Source organism: Copadichromis virginalis, linkage group LG13 (genome assembly GCF_057382275.1).
Source record: "Copadichromis virginalis isolate Kocher_CV1m ecotype Utaka linkage group LG13, C_Virginalis_male_GT1.1, whole genome shotgun sequence".
Classification (NCBI taxonomy): Eukaryota; Metazoa; Chordata; class Actinopteri; order Cichliformes; family Cichlidae; genus Copadichromis; species Copadichromis virginalis.
Window position 1 is genome coordinate 3,547,256 of NC_140630.1, and position 25,964 is coordinate 3,573,219.

The window sequence follows — 25,964 nt, forward strand, 5'->3', positions numbered from 1 at the left end:
TATGAATACAGGCTCGCACGCACACACAGACAGATGTGGCTCTAATCTTTAAAGCTGCTTAGCAGATGTCAGGCAGGCAGCTGGCTCAGAACTGCAGGAACACGACATCCAATAACAAAGTGCTCGTCCATGTCACCTCTGCTGAACACTCACGCACACTCTGGGTTAGCGGCGGTTCCCTTGGTAAGTGAAAGGGAACAGCAGGAGTCGGCTCCCCGCTGAGGCTCTAAATCTGCAGGCTCACACATGCACTCAGCAGGTACTGAACCATCGTCAACAAATTAACACAAATTTTTCATTAAAGCTGAGCGGGCTGGCAGATCGTCTCAAACAGACCACTGCATGTTCTGGTAGAACATTTAACGAGCGAAAGGAGGAAACTGATTGTGAGACAAACATCGAGCTCGCATTCAGCTTTCAGTCGATTCTTCTTCTGTTTAGTTTTGCGCACTGGCTATTTTTGGAGAGATGACGTAGACTACACAGACCAAACAGGACTGCTATGACTCAAGGAGCGCCTACTGAGCAGGTGAAAGAAGCCATATCGTTCCAACAAAGGGAACTCGTATCAATAATAGAAGCTAGAACGAGCAGAGACATGTTGCATTATTAGAAAGTGAAACAGAAAAGACTGTTAAAAAGGAACCATTATTCTCTGTCATATTTCTACCTGATATTTAAACGTTTCAAATAATAAGATCAGTGCAGGTACGAGTAATCACTGAAAGCAAAAACCTCAGGTTTAGACTGGTCCAAACACCCAGTCTCACACTCAGCTCGATGTGTAAAGAAGCACAGAAATCACTAATGTGGTGAGCTCAGGTCCAAAGCTGTGGCTCTGAGAGCAGCAGCCTCACTCACCCGCAGGAGAAAGACGACTTAAAGGTAAGAGGAAGGAAGCTAAATCAGCTGATTTCAGACAGAAGATGAACCAAGGCGCTGCACCGAGCCCCAGCATGAGATCGATAAGGATTAGGTTTCGTTCGCAGAAGTCAACGCTTAAAAAAAGGATTTATATTGCACATAAAAGCCACACTGTACTTAATTCTAATTATAAGTAAAATTAGTCTTAAAAAGAAAATAAAAGAACATTTAGAAAGAAATCAGTTCTGACTATATTCATCCATGAAAGCTGGGAACGATTGTGGTTTGAATGGTGCCTCACTGTGCGGTACTGATAAAGAAGAACAGCTACAAGTGACGGATCCAAATAAAACACTACATTTGAGGTAATTCAGACAACAGAGATGCAGAATCCAAAATAATAATATCTAACTGAACCTCTCAGTCAAGGATGGTTGACACCAAAAAGGAAAGGAGAGCAGTTTCCTTCCTGCTGCGAGGAGACAAAGAGTGATCGCTCACAGCTGCAGGACTGTGATGGCGAGTATATAATGCACACCGCAGGTTAAATGGGGTTACTGGAATCCCAGCACTGTGATGGTATTAACTGCTTTCAGATTACTTCTGTCTGGACAAGCGGCTTCAAACTGGGGATGGATTATGTGGTTTACTGCAGCGGGCTGTCCAGGTCACTTGTATCCAGGTGCTGTACCACCTGACATCTGCATTTCATCACGTACCTTGACCGGCTCTAACGTGGCAGAGAACGCGTCCTGCAGAGCGCAGCAGGCCAACCTCCACATTTCTTCTGTGAACACTGGACCCACTGTGACCAACACGTACCTGGAGAGAGACGCAGAACAACCGTGGACTGATCACACAGAAAATAAACTAAGCTATATCTTTTAATACCTTTTAAATCAATTTCTAAAGTGCTACAAAACACACCTGACATTGTTTGATTTGACAATTCTGTTGCTGCGAATAAACCGCTCGAGTAGCAAAACTAACAAAGTCTTAGTGTCTAATGCAGTCCTTGAAAGTTTGCAAACCTTTTATGTTTGTTTCTGCGTAATCAAGACATAAAACGAGAGAGACTCACACAAGTCCAAATGTGTGAGTCTGTAAAAACGTCATATTTGTGATTAGTATGGAAACCTCGAGGATTTGAGTAAATGTGAAGATAAAAGTAGAGTAAGTCGGCTCGAACACTGACAGATGAAAAACAATAATAATGAGAAGAAAAGAGCCACTATCGATTTCCTCACACAACCTTGGAAAGCGTACAAAACTGTGTGTGAGTCTGTATCAGTGATGTAAAGCAGTTGTCTCGTGTATGGCAGGTGTTGCATGTGCAAAAGTGCCCTAACAAAACAAAACAAACAGGGTGGCATGCCCCAGAGACGGTGTAGACATCGTCACAGGAGTAGAGGCAGGATTTAAAAAAACACTGGCCTGCTGCATTATTGTGCAAAATTTGCAAAGAAACAGCATGTGCTTCAAAATAAACGATTTCCAACAGTGAAATTTAAGTTCTAAGCCTCCCAGAAACGACACAGAAAGGCATAAAGTCAAACACGACTTTGAAAAACACCAGGAAACCTTTGAAAGGCCCTGATAGAAACTACATCTCCCACAAAAATGGCGTCACTTCCGGTTTTCAATGGTAATGGCGGACATGCGATAATCCGCAGAGCCATATGTGGAAGGAAACCACGAGCTGGGACAAGCTGAATGCATGTGATGTAAGTACAACTCATCTGGTTCCAAATGCAATAAAATGATTGCGCTAGCTTATGTGGTTGCAGTTCTACCAGGATTTAAAAATAGTTCCACGAATCGTCCACCTTTCTTCTAGCTGCACCTCATTTTTAGAAACGTCATCCTTGTTTAGGACGAGCGTCCACCACTGAAGCGCTCACTCAGCCAACAATCCACCCAAAACAGAGAAAGACAACCTGAATTGAAAAGAGGTTTCACACTTGATTTCACTGTGGCGACAGGTGTGTAACTGCCAGATGTGTGGTCACCTGATGCAGGAACAGCCCACTCTGGAGATGGTCTCTGCAGGTTCAGACACGCAAGCCACCAGCAGCTTGAAGAGGTCCTTCAGCATCTGGTTGATCAGTGACTCGTAACCAATATCTGCAGGAAGTGACGGCAGAAACACACACACGTGCACACACACACACACAAACACCACAACAGAGCCTGTGAGCACACAGGGTGGGGGTGCAGTTTAATCTGACTAAAGAGGAGGACAGTGGAACAACACGGTATCACTTCTGCTCCATTTCACTTCAGAGAACAAGCACATTATACGCCAGAGAAACAATAACAGTCCATCAGATCTGTGACAGCGCACCTGACTGTGCTAATGCACCACGGGTCAAATCTTTCAGTGAATATTTACATGAAAGCTTAGAAATGCAAAGTTCCCAGAATGCTTTGCTCTTAGCTTGAAGACGATTAAAGAAGACGAAACGCGCGAGGTCACAGAGGGAAACGCACACCACCAACCTGAGTGTATGAAACTGTTGACGTGCTCCACCACCAGCTCGCAGGATAGGCCGATTGCGTGTTTGAAATTCGCTGCCGCCACATCCCAATAAGAGTGGTCACCGTGGCTACGCTGCAGCCACAGTGACATCACAGGAAGCAGCAGCTGGATGACAGCGAAGATGCCAAACCCTGGACCTGGAGAGGCGAGATCAGGTTACATCCCGGCTGTTTGTAGGGTTTGTCTTCTTCTTCTTTGGATTGTGTTTAAGTTTATCACCTGGCACTGCGGTGACTTCTCTGAGCAAAGTGAAGAGCAGCTCCAGCGTTGGAGGCTGGTGCTGTCGAGGGCAGTTTGACACGGCTGCAGTGAGCTGCTCCAGTAACAAAATCCACACCTGGATCAGACCTGCAGGACATGAGACAACAAAAATGCACTGACGAGAGAGAAAGGAGGAGGAGTCTTAGACAAAGACCGTGAAGCACAGAGAGGAGCAAAGCGAAACCTGTGTCGTCATCGAACTCCTGGAGGACACAGTCCATGCCGTCCTCGCTGCTGATCGAGCGTTCCTGCGATCTCATCGGCAGGCTGGCGAGCCGCGCACCCAGGAACACCGGCTTAGACGGCATCTTGTAAATCTTTGCCAGCAGCTGTCAATCAAATGCAAAACACGGTTTCTTTTTTATAATAGCGAAAAATCTTAAAAATATGCTCTCACTTTATATCTGTGGAGCTTCCACCTGCGAGCATTTGCGGAGGTAGTCGAGAGCAGGCAGGCAGAGGTCTGTGGAGCTGTAACCTGACGCGTGAACGCAGTCGCCAATCTCTTTGTAGTCCACCTCTCCTGCACGGAAAAGCATAAAAGTTCTCCGGAGTTTGAAAGGTCAGCTTTAAAAAACACTTGGATGACACTGTAGTTGTTTCGAGTCATTCAGAGAGAACGTGTCTCTGAGAAACACAGGATCGCTTTTTCTGCGGTGCTGTTTTCTTGTTTTTGTCACTGACTCGCTGCTCGCCTCCCACTCACTGTCATCAGCACCGTGTTTGCTCCTTTCTCCTTCTGTGAGGTTTTAAAGCTTTTGATGGTGACGATTTTTCTAAAAACCATGAAGTATCTTTCTAAAAGAAAAATTGCTTCCCAGTCATTGTTTAGGAATTATGAATAACTGGGATTTTAAAAACATAAAAGTAGCTTTTGTGTCTTGTGTGTCCTCTTGGTGCTTTTTTGTAAAACATTTTAATGATGTACAGGAACATATTTATGCATGAGTACTTCCCGTGCATTTGTGCATTTGGCCTTTTTTGATAAATAAAAGAAATAATAATAGCACATATCAACATAAATTCTCAAATCTTAAATTTCTGCAGAAAACTGAAGCACTCAGCATCTGCAGATGCATAAATCCGCTCTCCTGATGTATTAAACTGTGACATAAATACAAAATGTACTTGCATGTTATGAGCTTCTAATAAAGAGATAAATACATAGCCTGATCCCGGGAAAAGTAAAATCCCAAAAGGCTTGAAAAGTAATATCTTGAAATGAAAAATAGCACGCACACATTAGTGAGACAAACCTAATCCTTTGACAAACTTCATGAGACACATGATGTAGTCTGTGGCAGCGTTGGCAAAAACTTGGATGTTGTCTGTGTTTATGAACGCCTCAAAGACGTCGAACACCGGCGCCTGAGACTTCCCTGGAGGAAGACAATAAGACGAGAGCAGGAAACTCAGATTTACAGTAAAAATCTTTCTGCTGATAAACTTTGGAAAAAAGTTTGTTAGACATACCCATGGAGTATTCACCCAGCAGGTAGTCTTTGGTGTCAGTCTTGCTACCGTGCACCGTCCTGAGGGCGCTGAACAGAGGCCTCCACCCTGACAGGATCTGAGGAGAGCACATCTCCACCAGCTCTCCAATCGATGTTATTACCTGCAGGGAGACAAACCCAAGAAAAACTGTTTGGCAAACTGAACGCACAGCCCGGAACAACGCTGGCTGATTTGGTTGTTTTGAGGAACTGAGATCCGACTCCACCTGGTCCTGAACGTCCTCGTCGCAGAGCTCCAGCTGCATGATGTGCTCGAAAGGCCTGAACAGTGCCTCGTTAAAGTGGAAGTGTGGAAGCTCCGCCCAGCTCGTCAGCACCTCTGTGAGAACATCGTGGATAAAGGAAACGGCCTTCTGGGATACGTGGCGCTCTTTGTGACACGCAGCCTGTGATGACGACAAAAACTTTGTGTTTAAAGAGCCTCAGATCAAAGCTTTTATTCTCTCAGTGCCTGAAGTGTACCGAGCTAAAAAAAAGGAAAACCACTGTGCGAGATAGAAGGTGGTCTACACAGATGTTACACAACTTCATTTCAGAGCCGCTACAATCCAAAGAAGATTCATTTCTGTGTGCAGTCACAGTTTTCTGGGAGCCCTTCACTCTTCCATGTGCATACATAGAAAGAATAACAGCAGCAGTAAGACACAGCACGGAACAAGCAGACATTAGTGATAACAGATTTGACACTGATCAGGTTAGAGACACCTTTAAACAGGGGTCTTGAACTCCAGGCCTCGAGGGCCAGTGTCTTGCAGGTTTTAGATGTGTCTTTGATCCAACACAGCTGATTTAAATGGCTAAATGACCTCCTCAACATGTCTTGAGTTCTCCAGAGGCCTGGTAATGAACTAATCACTTGATTCAGGTGTGTTGACCCAGGGTGAGATCTAAAACCTGCAGGACACCGGTTTTTAAGGCCTGGAGTTCGAGACCCCTGTCTTAAAAGGAGGAGCTGGGCTGGAGGTGGGTTGCAAAGTGGCTTGGAGATACACAGGCAGGCATGTAGGCAGCCTGAGGTGCAGTAAGACCCAAACTCAGAAGACTGAGACCTGCCTGAACTACTGCGATGCTGCTGCTGTGAAGTAAATCTCCATAAAAGGAGAAGATTGATTAACCCATATTTCACATGTGGCAGAATGGATAAACTGTTGGCTTTGTTTGTCTTTTAAACACGTTGACTTTGTCTGTAGTTCCAACTCGTGTGAGAGCAGCAATTAGAACTTCTGTAGTTACACAACTGCGCAACTGAGAGGTTGAGAAGTTAACAGAAGGAGAGAAATAAAACACTGTTTACAAGGTGGTAATATCCTACCTCCACCAGATGAGGCGCCACCACGCTCCAGGCCCTCATCATGTGGAGAAGGGGTCGGTTCTTATTCCGGACGATTCGCAGCATGGCCTCACCCAGACGAAAGAGATGGAGGGCGCTGCGCCGGTCCAACGTTGACTTGGCTTCTCCTACAGACACGCAGAGGACACAAAAAAGGCCTCGGAGCTTTACTCCTGTCTGTACTTCATCTTTAATTAACCACACGAGGGAAACTAATTAAGAAAGAGAACAAGGTATGCCCAGCATGGTTCACAATTATGCAGACCCTTGGGTCAGTGGCCAAGGCCTGAGATCGAGAAGGGCACAGGAAGGGACCGAGGATGTTTAAAGGATGCAAATTCTATGGGGTTTTTTTGGATAATTTTCTTTTGTGTGTCTGAAAAAAGTGTGTCAATAATTAAATAAATGTAACAGAATTTGTTTTAGGTGTGTTTAATAAAAGCAGAAAATGTAGCTATTAAATAAAAATGGATGTCTGTGGTTTATTTGTGTTGAAGTGAAGCCAAAATCTTTGTGAAGAGAAGCCAGTTTTTAACTTGGCCAATTTCACCTGCTATTAAAGCAAACACAGTTTCGACTGTTGAACATGTTTCACTGGGTCACTCATCTGCACCTCTGCACTCACGCTCCTGGTGCCTTCTGAAAGATTTCTGAATGCAAATATCTGACAAAGAATAATTGCTCTCACGCAGCCCATCCAAAAAACTCCAGTTTGATGATTAAAATGTAATAATGATTTTTTAAAAATCTGTTACTTTAATCAGTGAGCAGGTATTTGTGTCTGTGTGATGCACCTGTACACTTTATGGATGCAGCTTGCTAACCAATCTAATGCAATTATTGGCTGATAGCTTAGCATCCCAGCCTTTTATCCAGATACTACGTGACGGCAGCTCGTCACGTTTCAGAACGTAGAGCCCAAAACCAATTGGTGGCATCTCCTTGAGTATGTCCATCTTTTTTATACAGTCTATGGTCAGCCCATGCATGGAGTAAGGGGTGGGGTGGGGCCTTTTGCCCAGAGTGCTCACATGCATTTACTGAAGCATTATGTGTGTGTGTGTGTGTTTTGATGTCAGAGTAAAGTCAGCCAGTCAATATAATGTGCACTGAATGAATGCAAAGTGTGTACCTGGCATTGCCAGTGAATAGTCTCCAGTCTCGGTGGGAGAGTCAAACAGCTGAGACTGAGAAGCTTTTCTGAGCTGCTGCAGGAAACCAACCAGACCAACCAGGTTTAGTTTGGTGGCCCCTTCTTCAAATAACCTGAAACACACAGAAAGCATTTCATACACTCACATGAACGTCTACAGTGCAAAAGCAACGCTGCCATGCAAGTTTACATCCTACACTGAAATACTTGCAAAGCCTCCCTGTTCACTGCCCTCTAAGCACATATAGGCCACCCCTGTGCAGCAGTATTTACTATGGTTGTCGCCACTTTGAGCTTGTAAATGTGTTCAGTCCATCTGTTCCAAAAGATCAGGGGAATTTTTTTTTAATATACGCTCCTAAAAGCAGCCCAGATAACTGGTTATGTAAGAGATGATCCTTGGAATGAACACGCAAACAAGTCCACAGTTACTGCGGCCGTGTGCGAGCCGTAACAAGTGGCACGCGCACATATGCATACATGTTTGTACACGTGTGAGGACATCAGTCTCACTCTAATCCTGAGTGTCGGTCCAGTAACAACAAGCACAAAACAATGTTCTCACTTTTACATTTAGGGTCCAAATACCAAATGACTCATCAAAGAAAGTGTGTCATAGCACACACACACACACACACACACACACACAGCAGTAGCTCCACTACTGCCATCTTTTGGCTATGAAACCAACCTCGGGAACACTTGCTGAGCACCAAATGTCGGTGAAACGTGGATTTGGAAGATAAAGTCATTAAGAGCCTCGGTCATGCTGGCTGTTAATGGAACACGGTGCTAACACAGCTGCTGCACTTCAGTTAGAAACTAAACCCACTGTGAAACTTGTTAGTCTGCTTCTATTTCCACCGTCTTGTTGCCCGTGGTGACATTATGGCCGAGCTTTTAGAGGTCAGCCTTATTAGTTATGGCTGCGCAGTTCATCATAGTTTAATTTCTAACAATAATTAAAATTAAATAATAGAGATAAAATGAATATTGCACCACATAATTCTCTTGTTTTGCCTTTCATCGCGTACATTACTTTATTTCCTCTTGTCAGGATGTGATGTCTGCAGAAAGCACGGCAGGAAAGATCTGAGAGTCTGAAAGATAACTGTGACCTCATCAGAGTTAAAGTGGACAAAAGAGAGAACTGAGTCTTTTCAACGCTGTCAGAGTGCAAGTATAAATAAAACTGAACCCCTCTTCTGTTAGTCTTTAGCAAGATTAAATACCTATAAAATGAAAAAGATATAAAAAACATAAAGCAACTCAGTATCCAAGTCTCTGAAGTTGCACCTCAGTGCAGCGACTCTCTGAAATAATGACTACCACCAGGATACGGACAGGGGCCACTCTGATCCGACTGTCAAAGGAAATCTAATCGCTGAATTTCTCATTTACTGTTTCTTAAACTTGGAGCACGTGCAGTTATTGGGTTTTAATAAAACAAAATCAAAACACAACTAACAGCACTGGTGCAACACCTGGAACATCACATGTAGAAAGTGTCTGGATTGCCATCCAGTCTATCATGTTGCTGTGGTATTTGTTCAGTCTCTACCTGTCGGCCTGTGTTGACAGCGTGCACACGGCCTTGGCGGCGCTGGTGCCGGTCATCAGGCTGCCGCTCTTCAGGTCCAGGCCTCGGCCCCCTCTGCCGCTCTCCTTCAGCAGCTCCTGGATGGAAAGCGGCTGGATGACCGGCTGGCTCAGGCTCAGGTCCGAGGCCTCGGGGCTGGGTTCGCAGCTCAACTCCAGCCCGAGGTCGATGCCAGCCATCTGCTGGCTCTGCTGGGTGATTGTGGTCAGAGAGGACGGCTGGGCAGAGCCGTCACTGAAGTGGGTGTGCTCCAGTGAGCTGATGTACTCGGTCACCCTGAAAGTGATTTGAAGTTCTAGAACATATTTTTGAAGTTTCATCCCTTATGAACCACTATAGCTTCACATACTACCATTTCCGAGCTTGATATATATGATATATGAAGTATATTTTACAGGATAAACAAACGTACCTGAACACATGAGGCCAGCAGTCATGGTTGTGGCTGCCCATCTCCAGGCCAACGTTCAGGATGGCGTCCATGCACAACACATGAGCTGTGTGGAGGCGAACTCCCTGAGGACGGCCGATCTGCTCCAGACGCTGCTCAACACGCTGTTTCACTGGAGACACACACACACACACACACACACACACACACACACAGTAAAGTGTATTTTAAATATCACAGACGCCCTGAACATTGTGCTTGAACTGATTTGAGATGAGCTTTAACAAAACTCCACTCTCAGGTTGTGGAAATATATAAACATTAATGTTGCATCCCAGTAAATGCTGCCAGCAGTTTGTAGCAGCTGTCACTAGATGTCACTAGTTCCCATATCTTGTTTTTATCATTGCTTTTGTCTCCAGTAGAAATGATTCCAAGTTTAGGCTGTGGCCGAAAAAAGGAATTGGCCCGTTATTCCAAACAGATAAACGCTCCTGGAAGCACCGATCACAACCACAACAGACATAAGCTTTGTTTTTGGCAAAGAAATGTTGAGCATTTTGCAGTAAAGTGCATGCTTCAGACTTTGTAAATCATGTCTATGTTACTCATTTAAATATTTTCTTCTTGAAAGGGAAGCTCCTACAAATGTATATGCCACAAGGCCACCTGGAAAAATACCCAAGACTGTGACGTTCAGTCACCGTGAGCTCCTTAGCAAATCCAGCTGCTGCGTACTGTTAGCAAAGCAAGGTGCAGTACGTACGATGTTTTGTAGTCCACATTTACACACTGTAGTTTCAGTTCAGCATGTTAAGCAGGTTAGTGTCAGGTCATTCAGATTCTCAGCACACAGTTCTTTTCTCGAGCCCTTATCAATATTCCTAACACCCTCTTTTCCTTGAACTCATGACAATTTCATCAAGGTCAAGGACACAAGGTTTAGTGAAGGAAAAGGGGGGTGCTTTTTACTCCCATCGGCACAGGTACATAACATTAAGCACCTAGCCATGCAGTCGGTCTTTGCAAACGTTTGTGAAAGAAGAGGTCGTTCTGAAGATCTGACTGAACTCCAGCCTGGTTCTGTAACTGGACGCCGCCGCTGCAGCAAGTCAGTTCTTCCCTCCGTGATATTCCACAATCAACGGTCCTGACCTGCTGCTCAGCCGGGAGGTCAGGACGCATCAAGTTACAGAGCAGAAGTGCTGAGGCACACAGCAGCTTCCAAGCTCCTCTGTGCTGGGAGCGTCACGGCATGGGTTACCATGCCGAGCAGCTCCTGCAGGTCAAGGTGGCCCAGAATGTTTCTGCTTATAGTGTAAAAAGTTTATAATAATAACTTTTTTTTAAAAAGAGACAAAAGCAAAAACAGAAGATGGAAAATACTCAGTTAAAGGTACTTAAGGAAATAATAATACAAGTAATAAATAAATATTAATACAAGTCTCAATATCTCATGTTGAGATATAAGTGGGGCCTTATTAAGTGTACAAATGTGTTTACTGTGGGTTCTTTGTATGTATGATTATGAACGGTCAAGATTTCCTTTATCTGGGTTTTATAACTAGGAAAACACAAATTAGCACTAATTTGAGGTTTTACCCCTTGATTGTGTGTGACAACGATGAGCTTGATTCAAATTTAAGGTTTTTGTGTGTCTGTTACATGCAAACGTCCGAACAAGTGTGTGTTTGTGTTTCTGTGAAAATACCTTGCGCGATAGCGTCTCCCGTCTCCCCCACCTCCTTCTCCTCCTTCTCTTCCTGCACACAGGAGGCTGCAGCCATCTGGGCTAAAGCTGAAGCACAGTTGGCAGCCACACCTGACAGACGCACACACACACACACACACACACACACACACACACACACACACACACACACACACACAGTAAAGACGTGCCGTTTCATTCATCCACAAAACATCATCCCTGCACATTAAAAATGCAACATTTCAGCCATCATCCATATTCAGAATCTACCAATGAGACATTTTCACAGATTTCTGGGATTTCCACTGTACATGTTTAAAATTTTAACTGGAGACACACAAACTGTAACGTGCCAACTGCAAACACAGAGGAGGTCGTACGCCATGTGTTCATTCATATTCATTAGTCCTTCTGCACTAATTTCAATCTGATTTGCTCCCATGCAGGCCCCGGGGATGTGCCACTGCCCTTTAATGCTAGTGATACTCACAGACATCTGACAGCGGTTGATAAGTAAACTGCATTTCCCCTGACATCCTCTGTAATACTTGCATTTAACATTTTGGAAGTAAAACTCGCAGTTAACCTCCAGAGGAGCTGCACAGCGTCGAACAGGTGCTGGCTGCTATTGGGCACCTGCCACTGGTGTCAAATTTGATTAATGTGATACATAATCAAGCTGACAAGGAAAATCAGAACTCAGCAAAACCTTCCCCGTGTGAGTACGAGTCAAAGCTCAAAGTATGGCAGAAACATTAAAAGCCTACAGTACCATGAGGGGATTTTTAGGCACTATGAAATGCCCAGTAAATGCTTTACTGATAATTTCTGTTTTTACATTTAAATGTATACGTTTGAAGCATGGTACAGTACAGATGATCAACAGCAGATTCATCTCCCTCTATGGTTTAAACGTGCTTATTAGAAAGATCATTTAAAGCCCTCATGGACTCAAGTTATCAAGAGAACGTGAAGAAACAACTGACATGACTTAAATCAAAAAGGCGTGCACGCTGTGTTGAAACGATGTCAAAGTATGAAGTAAAACTGGGCATGACGTGGCCTCCAGTCTGCACTTCCAGCACGAAGAGAAAAGTTAGACCAGCAAGAGAGGAGAGTCATCGTCTTTGCTGCATTCAGTGTGTAAAATGAACTGAGACCAGATGAAATGTAAAATGAGCCTAAAACTGGAGCGTTTTAAGGAAGCACCTGTGTCTCATATTTTTATGGTTGACAGCTTCGCCCAGTGTTCACGTTTGAACACTAATCTGCACTCAGCACACTGGTGTTATTCTGGTGTCCCTTTTCAGTGACAGCCAAACGTCGAGGTGGAAACGAAAGGATCCCCGAGCTAAAAACATGGGACAGAGCTTTAAGGCAGGCCAGCCACAAGGCCGCTGGCACTTGGTTCAGACGACTATTCAGGTTCAATGAATGTCCAGGACTTCTAACGGGAAAGTTTAAAGTGCTTAATCGCTTAAAAAGTCACGTGTCAAGCGGTTTTCATTAGTGTGACTGCATTTCCCTGTGACCCCATAAGCTTCCAAAACATGTTTAATATCAATTAAAAGCTGTGTAAACCCTCAGTTCTCAATTATTCTGTGTAAGTAGACCTGTGCTGTGGCGGGAGCTGAGAGGGTCTGAGCTCACACGAGGGCAGTAAACTCCATGTTAGAATTAGAATAACAGCGTTTTGTCTGCCTCTGACAGCCTCTACAGTCTGAACCTTTTTCACTCTGACTTCCTTTGTGCAGTCATGTGAGGGCATTTGCCATCCTGACAGTTACTGTGGCTAAAAGTGAACAATAAAGCCATCTGACAGCAAGTCCTCCCCGGTGCTCTCTCGTGCTTATTCTGCTGACTGGAAGAAGAAAACAAAGACATTTCAGTTCAGTCTTTCTACTTCTGAAGGTTGTGGCCAAATAACTTGCAGCTCATTGTTCTATCTTATTACATCAAGACCTTATTTCTGTATTTCTTCCACCAAATTCATACTGAACCGTATCTCAAAGGTTTCACCGTCTGTGCCGGAGTCTTTGTGTCCATTTGCTTTTTCCTGCGGTGTCCCACACGGCTCAACTCTAGGGCCCCTGTTATTTAGTTTTAATTACATCAAGCTTTGAAACCTCAGGACGTTTATAAGTTATCTATGCTAACTGTCTTAATGCTAAACCAGTGATGGAAAATGTTTTACAGCTAAATACCAAACAAAGAAAGAGAGGTTGTAACTGCTGCAGAAAATAATCTGAAGTAGAAATATTTTAGCACAATGTTTCGTATCTTTAGCATGTTATCTCCTATCTTATAACATATTACTACTGTGACACAAATCACGTGAAGAAGAAATCACACTGGCCAAGTCAAAACATCTGTGTGTGCATGCTGTGATATAAGTGTAATATTTGAATCCACAGTACAGATATATTTGGATTAAGCGTTTACAACATGTTTCACACTGCACTTCTTCAGGCCCCTAAATAAATCAGTCCTCGAGTTTAGTGAGCTGCGACAGGACGTGCTGATTAAAAACAGTGCTGAGTGGCTGCTGAGCTGCTAATAGAAATTACTGTTCATACTGTACATACCTAGAATCTGCTCCAGCTGTAGGACAGATGTCTAGTGAATAATCCTGACCTTTGCCTGTGCTATAGGGAGGGAGCACAAATCCTCCCCCACAGGGATGAGAGAAGATGATATGCATTTGTCTTATTAATACAGGCACATGAAACATGCTTCACACACCCAGGGCGCAGCTGAGCGCAGCAGCTTTACGCAGGCCGTCTAAACTCAGGCAGATGGTGTCTCTCTCCCTCTGGCTCTGCTCTTTGACCCCCTCTGCCCCCAGGATGAAGGCCAGGCCCTTGGAGCTGCCCGCCATGCGACCGGTCAGCGGTGTGGACAGAACATCGATCAGGTTTTTCCAAACACCGGTGAGGATGAAGCGTGAGAACACAGCTCCTGAAAAACACAGAGCAAAAAAAAAAGGGTCGGTTTTTTAAATGGTGACACACACAAAACACACAAGATGAGCATAAATGTCAGGGGTGAGTCAGCCAGCAGCAGTTAGAGTCTGGCTTAATCCTGCAGGAAACAGCACAGGTGCTCACTGCCCTCTTTCTACCCAGCTACCCTTTTTTCCCCAGCTTGTCTCATCTTTCGTTTGCAATGCAGCTTCTTGCTCTTTCAGTTACAGCAGGTCAAATCCAAACACACAACATCACTGAAGCATGATTATATTTAAAACCTGCAGGTTTCCTATCAACGTTCCTGCAGACCGACTCTGCAGCAGGACATGAAACTTACAAATGTTCATCTGTTATGTTTTGCAATCATTAATGCACCAGTAAATACAAAATCTTTAAAAAACCTGCATGTCTTGACCATGCAGCTCTGCTCTGAGATACTTCTGCTAATGTTGTGGTTTCTACTGATTACCAGCGCAGCACTTTAGTAGCAATTACGGGCTCAGCGAACTCGAGTAAAGCTCCCCAGAAATATAATCCAAACATGAAAACCCTGTGAATGAAGAGCTGCTGACTGAGGAGAATTAAATGTTAACTACGTTCTCAGTAAGTGCTACTGACCTGCCATCACAGCGTCACTGCACGGCTTTTCACAGCCGAGCGGCGCGTGGCTCGACGCTCTCCTGATCAGCTGACCTCCGATTGCACTGCTGCCCAAGCCGTCAATGTCTAAGAGACGAGGAACAGAGAAGTCACAACATGTCAAGTATTTGAATTTATACCCTCTACATATAATAAATCCCAAAGTCTGTCTGAGCAAACTGGGGTTCAGTATCTTCACTGTATCTTCTACACTGCCGTGCAGACTGGAGCAGCAAGGGCTCGAACCACCAACCTTTCAATTAGCAGATGACCTGCTCTACCTTTTGTGCTGCAGGCAGCCCTGAGGAAACTATCCAAACTCAGACACAGATTTAGGAGGTCTATGGATTAACATACAGAGCCTTTAGGTCCCTGCTAATAGAAAAGCTCAGTAACTGAACAGATAAAAAGTTGCCCGTGGAGAGGATGTGAGCAATTATAGGCATTACTATAAATACCAGAATTTAGCCAGGTCCCTGTTTGCAGGAACAAATAATTTATTTGGAGATGATACAGTCAAGGATAGCAAAAGATATTTTTAACTGGGACTTTTTGTTAAGTAAAATGAAACTGATGGTGTGGCGTGAACTACAAGCTGAATTTAAGGGTAGGTTTATGTGGGCTACTGTGTGAATACTATGTTGGGTTTTTTCTGTCTGTGTCATTTTGTCCTACACCTAAACTGATCATAATAATCTGGATGATGGGCACCAAGTACGACTGAGGATGAGCTGGAGGTAGTTTGGTGTTGGGGACAGAGGAGGGCAGGGCGGTGCGCTCAGCTGGTGAGGCCTGTAGGGGGAGCTCTCTGTCAGTCATCTGAAGCCACCTGGACAGTGTAGCATAAGGGGCTCTCTCAGTGGCTAAGACACACACACACTCTTTTGCACCTTTCATAATAAATACTGTTGCTTCATTTATCTCTTAATCAATATTTTTCCCTTGTTATGGAGAGGCCTTTTGAGCCAGTGTGTGGAGACTAGCTGAGCACGTAGAAACTGTACAGGTGTGTGTGTGTACCTGTCAGCATGGTGATAAGCGGCAGTGTGTGGTCCTCTGAAGAACCCGAGAACCCAGACTCAGCCAGCAGGTTGCGCTCCAGCACCTGGTGGTAAAGCTCCTCGATCCAGGCCTGAGACAGAACCACGAGGACGCCGCTGCTCTGGATCAGACGCACAAACTCCTTCTGCACAACAGAACAAACGTCCACCCATTCAGTGTGACTGCATCCAATTCAGTGCTGTTATATTCAGGGCGGGAAGTTTTTTTTAATTTTCTTGTACTTTTGATGATAAAGTTGAAGTAGCTTAAATGTCTAAGTAGAGCTGATTCAGTATTTAGTTGGGTGGTTGTGTGGCTAGAGGAACACAAAGATACATCTATACCTTTAAATAAGCAATGCTGCACAAAGAGGATTCTTTGAAACTACAGGATGTAGTTGCATTGGTTTGGTTTTACTTCTTATCTTTGAATCTTTGTCTTTAAACACCGGAGAAAACTGATCAGAGGAAACGAATCTCGCTCTCACCAGGCTGAGGACGGGCGTGAGCGTTCGCCGCTTGTAGTAGCCGCAGCAGCAGAGTTTGAGATTGAGCAGCAGAGCGTAGTAAGACACCAGGTAAAGGCCGTCTGCGTTCATCAGAGACTGGCAGCTCAGAGTGTCGCCTGTCTCGAAACCTGGGGAGTGAATGCCGCCTGCAGGGACACAGATTTAGGATTACAAGTTACATCTGTAGAGGACGTGTCGGTGTTCTCAGAGGTCAAATGTGACGGATTATATATGAATTAATAACACCTACAGCACAAGTGAAAAAGAAAGAAAACTGAGACAGTGAGAGAGCCAATGAAAGGGAGTGTGCAGGTGAGAGCAGGCAGCGAGATACAATCTGTTGGCTGAAGGCGACTGAAGTGTTTTAATCAAAAACCTGCTCTGGGGATTTAAAGTCCAAACTATTTCATTAAGTCAGCTGAGCGTAACATTTCATTTAAGTCATAATTTTGCTCTGCTGATGTAAAAACTCCCAGCAGGCTTGCTGCTCTTAGCGATGGATGTCATGACTGTAAGGCAAAAAGTTTTCTTTAATAACTGTAAGAAAATAAACATACTGCATTTAAACTACACACCGATGACAAATAACAGGAAAAAGCAAAATCCATGCCAGCAAAACCCTGACGTCAGCGACCTGTGCATACAAGAGGGTCTTTGTTACCGCACCGCAGTCAGAACAGAAATTTGTACTGATAATAAACTGATGCTCTTATAAAAAAGTACAAAAAACTAATCTGAAGTACCGCCTGCCAAATCTGTTGCAAAAGAAACATTACACAACAATGTTACGGGGATTTTAATCACATATTCGAGACATTTAGAGGTTTTAAAAACAAGCATGGAACAAGACCAGAGAGTTTATGAAAGAACAACAACACCCACGACCCACACAGGACACCGCCACAGAGAGGAAGCCCAATCTGCACCAGAAACCGAAAGTGAACTCATTTAAGCTCCTGAATATTTTACCAGGTTTCCTCAAAGCAGCGCACACATACAGAAAACCGCATCTGAAGCTTGATGTTTTCTTCCACTACACAGTTATGCTGTTTATTTGAGATGCAATATTTTCTGCTACAGCTGATTTTTACTGAAACTTCAAAGAAAAGAGCGTTGCATCCATTCAGGTACCCCGACTGTCACTATTATCTATTAGAAGGAACAACCAGAGTTAACTTCTGAAGGTGTGAAGAACAGAAACATCTTCTTTAACTTTTATTGTTTTAATTATAAGGAGGTAAAAACACAGATGGGCTTGAAAGAAATTAGAAAAAAATAAGACAAGGCAGGCTGGAAGTTCTCTGGCAGTTCCCCGACCCCACAGGTAATGGTCTTGATTTCTAAATCATCAAATTTAGAGTGATTTAGAAAATGCATATATATTGTACATTAATTTAAAAAAGCATTTGTGTCCAAAAAACTCTTTAAGACTCTTTTCTCAATCTCATGTATTTATGGAGGAGCTCAGGAGAACCTTCAACAGTGAGAAGCTACAGACCTGTCAGTCAAGACACAGGAAACAGGCTTATAGAGGAGCTAGCATTAGCTAAAAGCTAAGTAGTGTTAGCTAAAAAGCTGGAAAAGCTAGCTGTTTATGCAAACGGCTAGAAAATGACTGTTTGCACTAACAGTGATTCAGCAAAGAATGAACTTCTCAATAGCGTCCAACAAAGCAAGATTTTTATTACCTCGCTCAGTTACAAAAAATAATCACCTTTGAGGTCAAATAAAATGAAAAGAAATGTAAATAAATATAAAATGCAGTAACAGAGCCACTCACAGAGCAGAAAAAACTGCATTAGCATGAGAACCTGTGCATTGTGACGTCACTAACTCTGCTAATTGGTTGAATGAATGTGCAGCCAAGGTGTTCATTAGTCAGACTAATCTCAGCAGTCTTCTGATTGGACGATGGGATAAGGAGATGGGGCTCATTTGCCTGATTGATGGGTTGACAGACTGAAACATGATATCATAAATGTTCCAGGAGTGTGCGAGGCAGTGTGGCATTTCCACGTAATTTTTCTTCTGAAGAGTTTTTATCCCCAAAGCACCCACCCTCCGTCAGCTGTGCAGACATGTTCTGCATTACGACTGCTGTGAAATCACAGCAGCTGTTCGTGAGCGTGAGGAAATCTTATTAATCAGACCAACTAAAGGTGTGTTAGGACTGGGAAGGGACCTTTGGAAAATGTAATTTAACCATGACCACAAAAATGTTGAGAACCTCAGCATTTAGATCATCTACTGTAGAAAAAAAGAAACAATAAATGTTATTCTTTAAACTGATTTTTAGCGTGTCTCCTTGTCATTGAGTTCTTGCAGTAGTAGAGATTTGTCTTGTCTTTGCACTCTGATATTCCCAGCGCATGCCTGCAGTGTAATATATTTACTTAAACAGGGAGAACCACCTCCTCCCTGAGCAAATATGTGTGTGTTTGAGTAGCAAACTCATGCAGATCGCAGAACAGGAATCACTCCACTGCAGTAAATCTAACCTCCCTCCCTTCTCCCCTCACTCACCAGCCTGCAGTCCAGAGCAGAAGGTGGAAGAGAAGTTCTGCAGCGACATGTCCACCTCCGTGGCAGTGGACATCCCCAGCAGGCGGGGCAACTGTCCAGCCAGAGACTGCACGAACAGTCTGGCGCTTTGCTGGTCAGCCTCTTGGTTGCGGAGCAGTTTGAGGGACAGGGCGGCAGTGCGCAGGGAGCGGTGACCTGGGAAGTCGCGGGACAACTGCTGGTCCTCGTCAGCCAGCGACATGTTGTCGGACCCGATGTCGGAGACGTCAGAGCGCCCCGAGTCTTTCTCGGCAGCCATGGAGTACTGATCGCACGAGTCAAACTCTGTCCGTGACAGGTCCTGCTCCTCCATGCTGGTGGGCAGCAGGAAGAAGCATGAGATTGTTTTTATTATTTATATATTCTTTCTTTACTTAATTACTATTTATCATAATTTCAATTCAGCAACTAGAGAAACAGCAGTACCTGAAGTTGCTCTCGCTGTATCGTGACCCTCCTCCGTGGTGCGACCGAGACCTGGATTCCACAGACAGGAAGTTCGTGATGTCGGGGTAGACGAGGGCGTGACTCCTTTGCACCACATCTGGAGGAACTGCACCTCCTCTCTCTCCGCCTCCACCTCTTTCTTTCTCTCCTCTTCCCTCCACCTCCCCTGTGGGCACCCCTCCTTCCTCCTTCTGGCCTCCCTGGTTGGGCACGGGGATCGGCTCGTGTTTGGTTTCCTCCTGATCGCCACAGAAAGAAGGCGAAGGGAGACGAGCGTCCTCTCCACACTCCTCCGGACTGGTGTGGCCCACAGCGAGGCCGAGCTCTCCCACCTCTAAATCCAGGGTGGTTTGGCCCGTTTCCGTGGTGATCCTGATGCTGATGTCAGGGCTACGCTCAGTGGTGCCGGTGGTGGCCACATTGGAGGAAGAAGAGCTGGGGTCCCACGGAGGCTGCTCTGAGGACAGGATGTGTCTCTGCCACCTGAAGTCAGCCTCGTTGATCTCCATGGACTCACGTGTCGACTCGGTTCCATCTTTCAGATCGTCCAGTCGTCTGAGGAGAAGCCGAGCCTGGAGAGCGCAGCTATGTTACCGTTTTATACGTAATCAACACCAGAGCCCATATTATGCTGATTCAGAGACCCAAGAGCTGTCACTTGTTAACAAAATCCCACAAACATTTTAATGATGGACGGCCACCGAGAGAGCTGCTCATTCATTGGTTGAGGGCTGTCAAACTAACTGCTAGGAATGCATTAAGTATCACTGGGTTACACAGTGACATAGAGACCTTCTTTTGGCCTGAACACTAAATCCAAACCCTTTGCATGCACAAAAGTGCTACTTAAATAAGTAATACGTTAAACCCCAGAATGGCCCTTTAATGCTGTGGTTCCGTGTGTTGTCTGCATACCTGCTCAGGCTGGATGCCACGGCCCTGTGACAGCTCATCCAGTGCGCTGAGAAGGGCACAGGCACAAGACACGGAGGAGTAACACGCCTCGATGCCTCCTTTCATACAAGCCTCTGTCATCCCATCCATCACTCTGCCACGGGAAGCAGAAACAAACAGCTCAGTATAGGATTGATCGCCAAATGACGTGAGCGAACACATTACTTTGATTTCTACTTTAATTTGGACCGAGTGACGATTGAAACAATGTGCAGCAAAACAAAGAGTACGGACAAACATCCCTGGGTGACAGATTTCAGGTTGTTAAATTTCAGAAACAGAGCAAACACCAAGTGAACAAAGTTAAGAGTTACTAACAGTCTGAGCAGGTCCAGGTGGGACTTCCTCTTTGAGAATGATCGCTTCCTGGTCTCAGGCTCAGCCATGCAGGGACCGGCGAGGTCATACAGCCGCTGGGGGCTGCCCAGAATCTGCCACAGACGAAAGCATTAAAGCTTTTGCTGACATGGTTCTAAAAACATATGCAGGCAGGTTATCCCAAATGTCAAACTGTTACTGGACCCCTTCGAGTGCATGATCCTCGGAGGTACTTGTGAAAACTTTGCTGAATAAAGATTAGCAAAAGGCTGCCTGTCAGTGAAAAATGATATTATAAACGTAGAGAAATGTCTTTGTCCCACCTCCTTCATGATGCGGATGGCCTCGGTGCGGTGCTGAGGAGGAGGGTAGAGGAGGATCCTGTGGTAGAGCGACTGGAGCACCGGTTTCATTGACTCGACGCAGCTCACCAGACGCACCAGCTCTGCTGCAATGTAGCAAACTGTGCGCACTACCGGTGCAATCCTGGCAGGGGCGCTAGAGGAGCAGCCAGAACCTCTGCCCTGATCGGACAGTCCTCCGCAGGAGGAGTCCACCTCCTGGCCCATTCCTGGGAGAACAAAACAAAGAGGGGCATGAAGCTGAACCCATGAAATCATGCTGATAGAAAGCTTCCTCCTATAAGAACTCATGTCTCCTTAAACTCCTGCAGCAGTGAGTGGAAACCAACACTTTTCACACTGTTAGCTTCAGTCGTGATCTTCATAGCTGCATCAGGCTCCGTTTATGAGCGATCAGTAATTAGGTATTGATTTTCCCCCCTTTCTTGGCGCTTGAATTCCTGATAGAGATTAATTTCCACTGATATTCGCTTACAAATTGTTGCAAAAAAACAGACAAACTCCTACAGCGGATTCTTTAGTAAATTCAGTTACCTAAACTGAGTCTCTCTGAGAGGCGGTCTCGGTCTGATGCCGCTGAGTAGCCGTGGTGGGAAGCAATAGTTTTGTCATTGACGGGATTGCCCATGATTGCCACCAGGGATGGGCACAGCTGCTTCCTGGGAAGAGGAACATTAGCGATTTTTATTGATTACATCGGACTACGATCAACTCCAATTAGGACAACAGTGAGGGACCAGTTGATGAAATTTTACTCAGTGAGTCTTACCACACGAGGTCTGTGAAACCTCTGAAGAGGTGCATTGTGGGAGGGCAGCTGCTGAGCATAGAAAGGATGCACTCCAGGTAGAGTAGCTGCAGGAGCTGGTTATCACTGGGAGATTAAAATAAAGAAATGGTTACTGTATTAAACTAGGAAGCTTCCAGGAAGAAACCATAGAAGTGCAGAGGAAACATGCAAACACTGTTTAATGTGGTAAAGCTGACATTTAAAACGAAACCACACGAATGAGCTAAACAGCAGCTAAACTATGTGCAGTTTTTCAACCTTTTCCTGGGCGCCTTCATGTTTGTTCTCATTACTTACACTGAAAGGAGATGAAACACTAATGAAAGCAGAGTGATTATCAGTGACGTCGGCCCATCCTTTGCTCCAAAATCATATATCTGTGTTTTTGTTTCTGTGTTTGGATCAGTCTGACTGAATTATCACCTCCATATCGAGACAAGAGAAATATAACAGAATATTAGTGAGTCAATGAGAATCTGCAGCGTTACCTGTCCACTGACTCCAGCTTTTCACAGAAAACGGTCAGAACCGTGACCACATCTTCACACAGAGCTTGGCTGGTGGGAGAAATATCTGCAAAAAGCCACCCCCCCCCACACGCACCATAAAAAGGTTAATTTGTGGTTCCTGCTTTATCATTCGCCACTATGTACATGAAGTGATAAAAAATCATTGCTTTCCCAATTTCCTCTCTCTCAGTTTCCCCTCTAAGAAGCAGAATAAATCAGTTCCCTCACTGGAACCTGTTTGGCTCTCTGCCTGCAGAGGCATCTATCGAAACAGTGCATTTGACTGTTTATGGTATCATAAAAGCAGCCCTGCCAGTCTCTCTCCGAAGTTGCTTCTTACTACCAGGAGATTGGTGATTACAGTGGCTTTATAACAGCTACAAAACAGTTGGAGCTGCACACTAAACATGACAAAGAGCCCACAGCCACCAGTGGCTCGCAAGCTTTAATGCTGAACTCACACAAGAAACTAAACTTGGACATTTTCACCATTGCTGGGCCAAACTAGTGTCTCTATGCCTCCACCAACCAGTGATGCTTTAACTTTCACATGCCACTCATAAAATGGGCAATAATGTCCCCAGTCCAGCATTCAGAAAGCACTTGGTGATAGTGGGGAAGAAGAACTCCCTTTTAACATGAAGAGACCTTCAAGAAAACCAGGCTCAGGGAGGAGCAGCCATCTGCTTTGACCAGAACAAAAACGTTTTATTGTGTGTACTGCAGGGGCCAATTCAGCGTGAACATGAGCGGGACTGGCAATCAGGGAGCTTCCTGTTAGGTCAGAGTGATCTTAAGGCTTTTATTTAGTCTCTGCTGGACACTCATACCCTACAATGGTCCTGTCTGCAGCATTCATAGTAAGATATTAGGCAGTGAAATGCTGTGCTCATATGCAATATTACATATTAGGAGGTGAGAAGTAAATCCCTACAGCTGACAAAGGAAGCTGCAGAGGTGAGAGAAACCCCTGGCAGTGATGTACCTCGTCTCTGCAGCGGCGGTGCAGTCACCTCGTCTCCATCTGCACCCTGGAGAGGAACACACACAGGAGGCATGCTTACTGTCACTTCAGTGTCAAAACAAATGCGGTACTGTACGTTATGCTTTTATCTACCTGTAATTTTCTACTAGTTAATGTGTGCACATACAGTGGGGCAAAAAAGTATTTAGTCAGCCACCGATTGTGCAAGTTCCCCCACTTAAAATGATGACAGAGGTCAGTAATTTGCACCAGAGGTACACTTCAACTGTGAGAGACAGAATGTGAAAAAAAATCCATGAATCCACATGGTAGGATTTGTAAAGAATTTATTGGTAAATCAGGGTGGAAAATAAGTATTTGGTCACCTCAAACAAGGAAAATCTCTGGCTCTCACAGACCTGTAACGTCTTCTGTAAGAAGCTTTTCTGTCCCCCACTCGTTACCTGTATGAATGGCACCTGTTTGAACTCATCATCTGTATAAAAGACACCTGTCCACAGCCTCAAACAGTCAGACTCCAAACTCCGCCATGGCCAAGACCAAAGAGCTTTCGAAGGACACCAGGAAAAGTATTGTAGACCTGCACCAGACTGGGAAGAGTGAATCTACAATAGGCAAGCAGCTTGGTGTGAAAAAATCAACTGTGGGAGCAATCATCAGAAAATGGAAGACATACAAGACCACTGATAATCTCCCTCGATCTGGGGCTCCACGCAAGATCTCATCCCGTGGGGTCAAAATGATCATGAGAACGGTGAGCAAAGATCCCAGAACCACACGGGGGGACCTGGTGAATGACCTGCAGAGAGCTGGGACCAAAGTAACAAAGGTCACCATCAGTAACACACTACAACGGCAGGGAATCAAATCCCGCAGTGCCAGACGTGTTCCGCTGCTGAAGCCAGTGCATGTCCAGGCCCGTCTGAAGTTTGCCAGAGAGCACATGGATGATACAGCAGAGGATTGGGAGAATGTCATGTGGTCAGATGAAACCAAAGTAGAACTTTTTGGTATAAACTCAACTCGTCGTGTTTGGAGGAAGAAGAATACTGAGTTGCATCCCAAGAACACCATACCTACTGTGAAGCATGGGGGTGGAAACATCATGCTATGGGGCTGTTTTTCTGCCAAGGGGACAGGACGACTGATCCGTGTTAAGGACAGAATGAATGGGGCCATGTATCGTGAGATTTTGAGCCAAAACCTCCTTCCATCAGTGAGAACTTTGAAGATGAAACCAGGCTGGGTCTTCCAACATGACAATGATCCAAAACACACCGCCCGGGCAACAAAGGAGTGGCTCCGTAAGAAGCATTTGAAAGTCCTGGAGTGGCCTAGCCAGTCTCCAGACCTCAACCCCATAGAAAATCTGTGGCGGGAGTTGAAAGTCCGTGTTGCTCGGCGACAGCCCCAAAACATCACTGCTCTCGAGAAGATCTGCATGGAGGAATGGGCCAAAATACCAGCTACTGTGTGTGCAAACCTGGTAAAGACCTATAGTAAACGTCTGACCTCTGTTATTGCCAACAAAGGTTATGTTACAAAGTATTGAGTTGTATTTTTGTTATTGACCAAATACTTATTTTCCACCCTGATTTACGAATAAATTCTTTACAAATCCTACCATGTGGATTCATGGATTTTTTTTTTTCACATTCTGTCTCTCACAGTTGAAGTGTACCTCTGGTGCAAATTACTGACCTCTGTCATCATTTTAGGTGGGGGAACTTGCACAATCGGTGGCTGACTAAATACTTTTTTGCCCCACTGTATACATCTGTATAATATATCTGTGTGTATATAATTAAAGTATTGTGTGACCTCCTGTCTGTGGCGGAGCTGTAGCGTCAGGTCTCCCAATATCTGGCTCAGCGTGGCTCTCACCGCCGTGTTGATGCTGCGCTGGTGACAGCTGGACATGTAGGTCTCGATGCACACCTACACACACACACACACACACACACGAACATCTGTCAGTGTGTGGTCTTTCTTATGTCACTAAACCAGAAAAACCATGACGCACTGTGCCAAGAAACCATCACAGACAGACACCGAACTGTTGGACAGATTCATAGGAGCTTTCCATGGCGTCACTGGTTACTATGGTAACCAGACAAGAGAGCAGCAGGGGCAAGGGGATGTATTGTCAGTGTCAGACATCTTTCAGGCAGATTAGAAGGTTACAGAGTAAACACTGTGCATCTGTGGAAGGTAAGACAGACGTTAGCTAGTAGCTGAGCACACACACACATCGGGTATTCATCTAATTGACATAACGCTTTCCCTAGCCACCCACCCTAACCATGAAAAATGAATGCCTAACCCTAACTCAATTGTAACCCTGACACTAAAACCACATTTTGACATTTTCACTTGTGGGAACTGGGATATTGGTCCCCACAAGTATAGTAAACGTACAATCTTTGGTCCCCACAAAGATATGAATACATGCTCACACACACAAACACACAGCCATTTATAACACATGCTTTCCCGCTTTGCTTTTTGCATTTAAAATCA

General features: G+C 44.8%; 1 protein-coding gene across 1 annotated transcript in view; it reads right to left on the bottom strand.

Annotated features, from left to right (window-relative positions):
* Positions 1–25,964, bottom strand: part of arfgef3 (ARFGEF family member 3) — a 59,542-nt gene that overhangs the window by 9,662 nt on the left and 23,916 nt on the right. Inside the window, exons 6-33 of the mRNA XM_085476965.1 lie at positions 25,266–25,382; positions 23,445–23,490; positions 22,439–22,523; positions 21,930–22,034; positions 21,695–21,819; positions 21,122–21,369; positions 20,799–20,911; positions 20,442–20,574; positions 19,506–20,098; positions 19,041–19,393; positions 16,497–16,663; positions 15,989–16,154; positions 14,948–15,055; positions 14,106–14,321; positions 11,364–11,474; positions 9,674–9,824; positions 9,223–9,537; positions 7,641–7,774; positions 6,491–6,636; positions 5,385–5,564; positions 5,138–5,279; positions 4,921–5,043; positions 4,084–4,187; positions 3,849–3,993; positions 3,623–3,751; positions 3,364–3,540; positions 2,874–2,988; positions 1,584–1,686 (exon numbers count right to left, since the gene is read on the bottom strand). Of these exons, the coding sequence (XP_085333091.1) occupies positions 1,584–1,686; positions 2,874–2,988; positions 3,364–3,540; positions 3,623–3,751; positions 3,849–3,993; positions 4,084–4,187; positions 4,921–5,043; positions 5,138–5,279; positions 5,385–5,564; positions 6,491–6,636; positions 7,641–7,774; positions 9,223–9,537; positions 9,674–9,824; positions 11,364–11,474; positions 14,106–14,321; positions 14,948–15,055; positions 15,989–16,154; positions 16,497–16,663; positions 19,041–19,393; positions 19,506–20,098; positions 20,442–20,574; positions 20,799–20,911; positions 21,122–21,369; positions 21,695–21,819; positions 21,930–22,034; positions 22,439–22,523; positions 23,445–23,490; positions 25,266–25,382 (4,650 nt within the window). The remainder of the gene's footprint in view (positions 1–1,583; positions 1,687–2,873; positions 2,989–3,363; positions 3,541–3,622; positions 3,752–3,848; positions 3,994–4,083; positions 4,188–4,920; positions 5,044–5,137; positions 5,280–5,384; positions 5,565–6,490; positions 6,637–7,640; positions 7,775–9,222; positions 9,538–9,673; positions 9,825–11,363; positions 11,475–14,105; positions 14,322–14,947; positions 15,056–15,988; positions 16,155–16,496; positions 16,664–19,040; positions 19,394–19,505; positions 20,099–20,441; positions 20,575–20,798; positions 20,912–21,121; positions 21,370–21,694; positions 21,820–21,929; positions 22,035–22,438; positions 22,524–23,444; positions 23,491–25,265; positions 25,383–25,964) is intronic.